Consider the following 10298-nt stretch of genomic DNA (forward strand, 5'->3'; position numbering starts at 1 on the left):
CAACTTGAGGAGATCGGGTGGTGCAGTTGAGTAGGCCTTGTGTGCCATACTTTCCAAGTCCTGTGTCAGCTCTTGCAGGCTCTCCTCTTTAGCACGGACTCTCGTCCTAAACCTAGCCCTGTAGACTTCGGACTGATTTTGGGTTACGTACCTGAGTTCTAGAGCAGCTATCAGTGCTCTATAATTGTGCCTGTCATTTGCTGACAACTGTCCAAGTATTTCCAGTGGTTGTCCCTTCAAGCTCGTTGCCAGATATACTGCTTTCTGCTTCTCTGTCCATCCATTCGTCTCTGCCAGGAGCTCAAATTGTGCTCTATGTGCTTCCCATCGAATTCCTGTGGCTTTGTTCATACTAGACCACCCCTATTGCTGACATTCATATCTGGGATGTGACTTCTAACAGGACTGAAGATGTATGAATTAGAGTTTAGCTGCGGGGTCTGGAAGGACTTCCTGTTTTCTGTGACAGTGGAAATTAAGTGTTTTGCAAAGTTGTATTCAGAAAGAATAAACCAGTTTTATTTGAGAAAGGATTTGTATGGCTAAAGTTTCTTCGGAAAGAATTTTTGCGGAAAATTAACTAACGACCAGAAACGTAACAATAGTAATACTCATAAAGGATTGTAGGTTTATCCCTAACTGCCTGAGAGTATTGCAGGAATGTGACAGAAAATCGGCTATGACGTCACCGGTGCATAGGACTATAGAAATAAAGTATAAATTGCTGATACAAATATAATTTTTAAATACAATACAGTGCTAGATTCCGAGAAATGTTACAGAAATAATTTATTAATTATTGTGATACCTCGATAAAGTAAGGCTCTTAACTAAAGTAACGCATGCCTTATGCAATACATGATGAGCATGCATCATCATCAATGTTCTTTGTACTTTGTAGTTAACTAAACTATTAATACATAATTTTTATAGTCGCAGTTACTTAAACAAATTGCATTTATTTAATAAACTACAATTTTGCAGTTCACGCTGTTGCAGCTATTCTGTATTACAGAAAAACTGTTTTGATTACTTTGTTCTAAATCCAAAACATTATTATAAGTGCTACATTGAATCTTCATTTCAATGTTTAATTATCGACTATTAATCAGATTTAGGATTAGTGGATTAAATCTAATAAAATCATATTGTGTTTCTTTGTGAACATCCAAAAGCAGTACTTGCATTTCTGCTTGGAGATGCAAAAGTATTGGAGATAAGATGGCATCTGAGTGTAATATCCAATTTTCACCTGGTGGTTGATAAGAACATTAGATCATATCTACAGTAAAGCATTAGTTTTACCTTGGTTGCAGTATGTTGGAATTGTAATTCTTATAGCAATTTTCAGTTTCAACGAATTAGCTATAATGGAAAAATAAATAATTTAATTAAACTATTTTTATAGTGTGTTTATTTAGCTTAATTATTTATTTGAAATGTAATTAACTACAAAAGTAAGTACTTAAAAGTAATTTAATGAATTGTGTACTAATAGTAATGAAGTGAAGTACTCCTTACTCACATTATCACAAATCATCACTGCATGATAATAAATGTTTAAATAATGGATGTTACTGTTGGTAACATTTGTGTGCACTATTAGAGGTCATATTATATGTTCTCACACACTAATTGAATTGTCAAACTTATTCTGTAAGTACATACCCAGATCAAAGTTATATACTATTGTATTGGTGTATATTTTATTCAATATTTAGATCAAGAACTATTTAAATAATAAAATTAAATGCTTGATTGTCTCCTCTTATTTGAATAAATTATTAAGCTTATATTAGTTATTTACTCTTCACAACAAGTCATGTTATGATATATGAACATAAATGTAACATTCTGTCTTGTGTACTTACTTCCACTACCATGTCAGTTTTTGTCATTTATTACAGACAAGAAAGATTGAGGTAGTTATAAGATTGTTAAGGAATTTTTTCATATTTAATGGTGAGAATGATAAGACTAGGGGACACAAGTACAAATTTTGGCAAGGTAGGAAGCATCTTTACCTAAGAGAGATTTGTTTTTCTAACAGAGTGGTTGGCGTTTGGAATGAGTTGCCATCAGATGTGGTGGATGCAGTTAATTTAAGGGAGTTTAATATATGAATGATGAAGATTTGCTTTGAGTGTTTGATTTTTATTCTAAAGTTTAATGAATGTGACAGCTGATAGATTGACTAACAACCCATTTTGTTCATAAATCATATTCACTTATGTATATCCTTTTCAAAGTCAACCTATACCCTAACTGTATTCTGTATTGCTTTTTGATCTTTTCCCCTAATAGAGAAATCTTCCTCATAACTATCTATAACATATCCCTAAGCAAGTAAGCTCTGCAAGTGAAATTTTTTGTATCTTTTTGAGCCTCCTAAAAAATTACAGCCAACCCACAATTTATGGTTCCAGTGCATGATGGGACTATTCTAATTTCCTTTTATTTCAGAAGTTTTGTTTCATACCTAAAGTTATTTAATGTTTTATTAGACTCATAACAATAAATTTGCTTAATGCATGGATTTTTTTTTGTATTGTTCCAAGATATATGTTATGGTTACAATGCAAGAAGTTGAAACATGAATTTTTTCGTAGTGTGAAAAATTACATGTGGTTTTTGATTTTGTTTAAAGTTTATAGAGTTATGGTCTACTTATATAGTTGATATTTGTAAAATTAACTTAAAAGTAAATAAACCTTGTACTTTTTTATCATTCGTTGAAGAGATTGTAAATTGGAAAACAATTTGTATGCTCAGCTGCATGTTTTTTTCTCCTCTTAGTGATAAGTGATTTGGTTATGTTTTCACATTAAAAGCAAGAATACTGTATGGAGTATACCATGCACATGTAATATTATGATATGGTTATTTTTTATAACAGATTTAATGAATTATACTTGTTTTTAATGTGTTACAAGATTTAATTGAAATGTCTATCCAGGTAATAAATATTTATCTATTTTTTTAGAAAATTTGAGGAAAGAAAGTATTTATTTCTCATCTTTTGTGTTGGTGATTTAAAAAATCATGGGTACACAGTGTTCAGTTATTCAGATTCAGAAAGAAGCACCATTATTTAAAAACAGCCCTGCTACTGAAGATGTGAATTACAAAGCAAGACTAGAGCACAAACTGTGTGTGGTAAGTGTGTGTTCATTATAAAAAATATATGTAGTTTATCTTGACTTCTGATACCACAAGGTTGTATAATACCCTGAAAATTTACAGGATTGTTAGTACAAGTAGTCAAAAAGCCCTGTAAAAATAGTGTTGTTTTTCATTTGTATCAGTGTTGTGTGGTACCAGGTTAATTGTATTAGTATTGTTTATTACAGATATGATTGAAAATCAATTCAAAACCTTTGATATTAAACATGTGTAGTCATTAAAGAACTTTATTACTAAAATATAATGTATCCTATAGATTTCTATGCTCTTCTGTTTCATAAGACAATTGAGGTTATTGTAACATTCATTTTATAACCATTCATTATCTCACATTTACACTGATTTGCCACACAAACTTGTAAAATAATACATTTACTTATATATTCAAAACAGAATGATCATGCACTGTGTTGAGTCAGATGATTGCTTCAGCCCTCTAACTACAAAGATTTAGTCATATCACAATTAGTCAGCACTTCAGTTGATAAGCTCAAGAATCTCTGACTCTCAAAAGGGGTATCATTACTAAAGACCATTTCTGTAACTAGTTGTTTAGCAACATTTGAATCTAGTGTCCCTGTTGATCAATTCCTTGAACTGTGGTTAAAATTAGATCAGCTCTAGATATACATATTTAAAACTGTACAAAAGCTGTAATTTGGTAACCAATAATCAGTCAGTTCAAACAAACACTGTCTATTTCAGCTACAATAATAAAATTATGGTTATTATATATATATATATATATATATATATTAGATAGATAGATAGTAGGGCTTAGAACTGAAACTGTTGATATTAAGTAACTGTTAGTGTATAATGTGGTCTTCTGAAATGACAAATGAGTATGAGTATAACAAAGATCACATTTGAGCTTTTCACTTTGTTCCACTAGAGCAAGCTCTTAAAGGTGATGTAATCGCAGGTGTTGAGTCTTCAGTGTCTTTAGAAAGGCAAATAACATACAATGTACCTGTACATTATTCCTAATTATGTTAACCATCCTCCAATAATCTTCTATAGTCATATTACATGAAATCAATTTGAAGCACACAGTAATCTATCATACTGATATTGCATGAAATCAGTTTGAAACACACAACAGTATATCATACTCATGTTGCATGAAATCAGTTTGAAACACACAACAGTATATCATACTCATGTTGCATGAAGTTAGTTTGAAATACCAAACAATGTATTCTTTGGCACTATCACTAAATGTCAATTCAATCGGGTAACCTTGGGATGAACTTGTACATTATATTTTTGCAATTGTACTCCTCGGCTGATATTTGTGAACTATTTCAGATTATCTTAATGAATAGAGTATAGTATAACCAGATATCTTTCAGCATTTCATGGCAAACAAAGTCCAGGTTATTAATTAACATGTAGAAAAATAGGCTCACTTAATTATTAGGTGAAGATTCCAGTAAAGTAGACAGTCAGTGTATATACATTTTTGTGCTAATGTATGCTAAGTCATTTATCTTACATGTTTAATTTAGAGAACTTTAATTTATACATTTGTGTAAAACAGCATGTACTCTTTAGCATAAGTTTGTACTTATGTATTTACCATTCATTTGAAATTTAGAACTTGAAAATTGATCCTATACCACTGCTGGAGTTTTTATTTGATTTATTAATGTGGATAAGTATTTTCCTATCTGTATGAGGATTTTAAATTGTCTGAATAGTAATTTATTTACTGCATACTTGTGATTCATATAGCTCTAAGTAAATGCAAGTAAGTTGAGAATAGTCACATGTTAACCCTAGATGGGATGTCAATCCATTGAAGGTTAACCCTAGCTAACTGCCGGTACCCAATATACAGCTAAGTAAAATGAGCAGTTTGGGCAAAGTTTCTTGTTCAGTGACACAGCAACATGTCCAGGGCAAGACTCAAACCTGAAAACTTTCAACTATGAAATCAAAACACTAACAAATAAGTCACACTACCATATTTTTGTAGTTAACTGAGAGTAAATCCTGTCCTCCAGGATATGAGGTCAGCTAAATATGTAAAGAATTCCAACTTTCTTGCTGTTCAACTGTAGTTTTTGAATGTAGTCAACTTGAATACATCTGTGTACATAGAAGAAAATCAGTTATGCTATTGTTGAAAGAATGACATGCTCCTTGGTGACTCACTGGTAAGTCTGAGGGTTTATAACACTAAAAATTGGATATTGATACTTACGATAGGAACAGCACAGATAGCCCATTGTGTAGTAAGAAAGAAACAGAAAAAAGAAAAAGAAATTTTACAAGTAAGTTACTTACCTGTTTTTATACCATTCACTACTGGTGGGATCCATATAATGCATCATATTGACTAATTATATATTTTTGGCTGTTCCAACTTAACATTGTAGGTACTGTACTGACCAAAAATAATTAGATGCCTAGTCTTTTAATTTTTTTGAAAAATATGTAGTTTAGTAATATCCTAGAGTAACTAGTAAATTTTAGGGATGAAATAAATTATGCAAATTGTCCTTACTTTTCCTCTACTTTTTGCTTTCAGGTTAAGCTGACATATTTTAAGATATAAAACATGTATCCCATGTTACATTGTTCTTTATTTTTACATAGTTGTTGTCTATTTGATTGAGTACTGTTAATACAGTGTAATTTCCTATACAGATTTTTAGTGACCTATTTTTGTAATGATATAGGATTCTAACAAAAATTCTTACCAGTGAAATTAACAAATATTATATACATTTAGAATGAAGAAACCATCAGTTACCAATACATATATTTTTTATCACAGCACAGATATCCTGTTGAATAGCTTTATGCTTAACAACAAATAAATGACTAAATCCTTTTTAGGACTATCTGTGAAAAAACACTGGGGTTTCAGTGGATTTTTTATGTGATTTATCCAACTTGTTTTTCATTAACAGGAATATTCCACATACATATAATTATGATTTTAGAGTAATAGAATTCATGCAGTTAATTTTGTTTTTGATAGTTACTGATTTTTGTTTTTTTCTATATCTATATAATTTTTAGGCTAAAGAAAATCCTGATGAAACATTTGATCTTGCAGGTTGTAACCTAACTGAGGTAAAAGTGTATTGGACATTCTGAGGTTAATTTTTTAATTTATCTATTAATTCTCATTACAATTAAGAGTAATATCTAAGAGTACAGTGAAAAGTGATAATTTTAGAAAGTGGCAGTAATTAACAAAACAGTTAAAATGACATTGAATGTATCAATTGTTTTCTTTATGGAAATTTGTAATAGACCATTTAAGAGTAAAGTGTTTAAATATTTCCAGTTTGAGTTTGGTTTTTTTAGAGTTCTTTCTGTTTTGAATGGAATCCTTTATTATTGAACACAGCTCAGTTTAGTATTTTTAAGTTATGTATACATTAAAAGTAGCCAGGCACAGAGGTTTAGAACTACCATACCTCTCTGGAAAAATGCTCTAAGACATAAAATCCACAGAAATGAAAATTAGGTTTTGAATATGAACTCTTTAATCTGATGACATAACGTATGTGTCAGACATTTTGGCAGGGATCAAGCAAACTATAACTATTTAAATTAAGTGAGTGGTTACATATATATTTTTATTTTAATAAACTGTTTTTATATAATGGAAGATAAGATAAAGATCTTGTACATTTGCAACTCTTAAATCTTATGAGTGACAATATGGAAGTATTCCTATTCTGAGCTATCCTTCCTGAGCTTGAACATGAAAAAAGAATAGTTAGAGGGAATCTGATTGAGGTGTTTAAGTTTTTAAAGGAAATTGATATTGTTGATGCATCATCATTTTTTCAGACTTAATGGTGAATATGATAGGATTAACAGACAAAAGTATAAATTTTGGAAAGATGAGAGTCATCTTCAGCTAAGACATTTTTATTTCCAGTGCAATCTTACCTCCGTTCACACAAAGCTATCTTGATCGTCTTTCTGTCCTATAAGCATTGTTAAAACATTTTTGCACTCAGCACCCCAATCTATATACCCCATCAATTTTGCACCATTTCTGAACACATGCCTATCATGTGACTACTCTCCACCAATAGTATTGTGCCACCTATAATGGCACTATTCACTGATTGGTAACATTGTTTAGATGTTTGTTGTTTTTTTTATGTGTGACTGCAGTTTCTGATTGTGCTTCTTTGCTATTTCCAATAATTTTTTCCACAGTTTTGTTTTTCTGTGTTTGAATACAATTATTTCAAAGATTTTCCATTTGAATCTGTTTCTTGTTCCCAAATTCTAAGTGAACTTAGTATAAATTTGAGTTTTAGTGTGCTGGAAATGGAAATTCCCATGACCATCAACAATGCAGATGGTATGACTTCCCAGTACTTGGATTCAACTTTATATGCAGAGGAAATGTGGGCCTTAATTTGCAGAGAGCTAGAATCTTATCTTCTGCTGGTTATTTCTCCTCTTTTTTCAACTTGAACATGTTTCTGAGGAGTAATACCATCATGAGGAAGAAAATTTGGACTCTCTTTATCAGGTCAGTCACAATCTACACATATTTAGGATATTTTATCTTCCACCTCTTTTTTACAATTTGTTAATCAGGTATGTATCATTTTACATGTTTTTCCTATCACCTATGATGTCTCCTCTTCCTTATTCCATCTTTTGAATCTTCTGTTTTCCCCCTTTACCCGATATATGAGTTCGTGCTCAGAGGTTCTGACTGATATGTTTTGGCAATACAATCATAGTATGGATCCATATTTGAGTTATCAGCAAATGGATCTTCTACTTCCTCTTTGGGGTTCGATTCCTGGGGCTTTAGTTCATTTTAATCAGGCTCAATTATCAAGGATTTGTCTTTTCCCCACCTCCCTTTTATGTTATCTTTTGTAGTTCCCCTGAACTTTCCTTCAGATGAGCTCAGTACCCTCCTTTGGTTCACTATGGCTCCTTTATCAGCCTCTTCTCTTTCCCCAAATACCTGACTCCTGTGTTGTTGGGACTAGTTGGGGAGTGGTACTTTACTTGATTTATCCCTGCAAGATCTGCATCAAGACCCCTTCCGACACAACACCACATTTGGAGGGATACATGTGGCTAGATTGCATTTGTCCTTGTCTTCTCTGGCCACACATTTATCTCACCCTCTCTCCTCCTCCCACGAGTCACCTGTACTTGTTTCCCATCCTCTTCTTCACCCAAACTCTTGCCTTCCTCCTAGTGCCCTCATTCCTGCCCTTATTTTTCCCACACCCGGGCTGAACAATACCAGCATTATAGGTGATGCGACGGGGTTCCCGGACCAGTAGGGATTAGTTTGCACCACTTTTCAGCCATGTGGTGCCATTTTACGACAGATCCATGGGTTGTGTTAGTAGGTCTCTGCTTCAGTTCTGAGCTCCTGTTTTCACTTCCTCTTTCCCATTCTCCTATTTTCTCACCACCTCCTTGGGGTCCTTCATATCTTGGTCATCTTACCAAGACCATCCATAACCTGCTTCACAAAGAAGCTATTGAGCAGATGTGCCCTATTCAACCAGGGTTTTATTCCCATCTCTTCATGGTTCCCCAAAAGATGGTAGATTGGAGACCTATCATTGATCTGTTCTGGTTGAATTATTTTCTGGACCCCCTCTTGCTTCATTATGGAGTCCTATCTCTTACTTCAGTGGGTGTTTTCCTTGGGAAGCCTATCTTTACATTCCTATTGCTCTCAAGTCATGTCTTTTCCCCATTCCATCCACGAGGATCAGGTGTTCCAGTTCAGGGTCCTGCCATTCAGACTAACCTTGATTCCTTATGTATTTTGTTGGGTGGTACACACTTTTGCCCAACACCATTACTTGATGGGTTTTCGCATTCATCATTACATGAATGACTGGCTCCCGCTTGCAGTCCAGATACTACACTTATCTACTTCTACAAGAAGCAGCATGGGTGGGTTTTCTGATAAAGGTGGAGAAGTCCATTCTTACTTCAACTCAGTACCTTGTTCATTTGTATTTTTTTTCAATTCCCACCTGAGTTGTCCCTTACCTCACATTTTCTCATGGTTTGAGAGTTCTATCTCTTTTGGATATGTGGGCTTCCTTGGAAACTCTCATTCCCATGGGTTGAGCTCATATGCATTAACTTAAGTGGACACTCCTTTATCAGTGGGACTTCTCCTTGGATTCCTTTGATCACCCTGTTACCCTTCCTTCCAAAATCATGGCTGATCTGGCTTGGTTGCTTGACAGGGACCAGACATAGACTCTCAAAAGATTTTTGGTTTCTGGTCAGTCAAGGAGTCTTCTCTCCATATCAACATTCTCAAATTTATGGTGGTGTATCAAGCTTTGTCCCACTTCCTTCCTCTTCCGTGGGGGAGGGTGCTTATAGTATACTCTGACAACTCCACTGTGGTCACTTATATCATCAAGCAAGTAAGCAAAATATAACAGGTATTTATTTATTGAATAGATACCAGATGTAGTTTTGTTTTTGTTTATTATGTGATCTGTCACATGTTATGTTTTACTAATGTGATACTCCACACACTTTTTGTTTTATTCTACTCTTTGTGAGATATATCAGCTCAGGTTGTCCATGTAGAAGAGTTCTGGATTTAAAAGTTAGTGAGCCAGTTAATGGATGGTGAGTGGTAGAAGGCTGCTGATTGGCTACCTTCCTTCTGGTCAGTAGTTCAAAATTAGGAATGGCAGAAAATACCTTTAGTAGCTTTGCCATAAATACAAAATACAGATACTTATGAGTTGTTTTGCATCAGGTGTGTACTATTTAAATTAATTGAACACATAATAAAAGCTATTTGTGATAGAAAGCACACATTTTTTATTGTATTTTTAGGTTCCTCCTGGAGTATTTTCAATGTGCAGAGTGTTCAGGAAAAAAGTAAGCATTTTCTATTTTTAGAACATGAGGAGAAAAGTAAAATCAAGTTGTTTGTGAGTTTAGTTTCTGAAAAACAAATATGTATAATCTAATTGTTTTGTACGTAGTCTTCTTAAATTAAATTCTTTGTTTTATACAAAATATCAAATTGTTAATCATTTTAATTGCTTTAACCTATATTAACCCTTTTGAGATGGGTCACAGGTGAAAGGCCATGTCATCTCGTTTGTTGACTC

The 10298-nt window shown here is 33.2% G+C and overlaps 1 protein-coding gene across 6 annotated transcripts in view; it reads left to right on the forward strand.

Annotated features, from left to right (window-relative positions):
- Positions 1-1311: 1311 nt before the first annotated feature.
- LOC106461617 (E3 ubiquitin-protein ligase LRSAM1-like) overlaps positions 1312-10298 on the forward strand; it is a 98255-nt gene continuing 89268 nt past the window's right edge. For 4 of the 6 annotated variants that reach the window (XM_022388628.1, XM_022388625.1, XM_022388627.1 and 1 more), the window contains exons 1-4: positions 1312-1457; positions 2984-3156; positions 6217-6270; positions 10018-10062. In XM_022388628.1, coding sequence (XP_022244336.1) covers positions 3043-3156; positions 6217-6270; positions 10018-10062 — 213 coding nt within the window. In that variant the 5' untranslated portion in view covers positions 1312-1457; positions 2984-3042. Of the gene's footprint in view, positions 1462-2983; positions 3157-6216; positions 6271-7604; positions 7700-10017; positions 10063-10298 lie in introns of those variants that run through there. The other 2 variants (XM_022388626.1, XM_022388629.1) reach the window with 2 other exon arrangements.

The sequence above is a fragment of the Limulus polyphemus genome, unplaced genomic scaffold (genome assembly GCF_000517525.1).
Source record: "Limulus polyphemus unplaced genomic scaffold, Limulus_polyphemus-2.1.2 Scaffold999, whole genome shotgun sequence".
Classification (NCBI taxonomy): domain Eukaryota; kingdom Metazoa; phylum Arthropoda; class Merostomata; order Xiphosura; family Limulidae; genus Limulus; species Limulus polyphemus.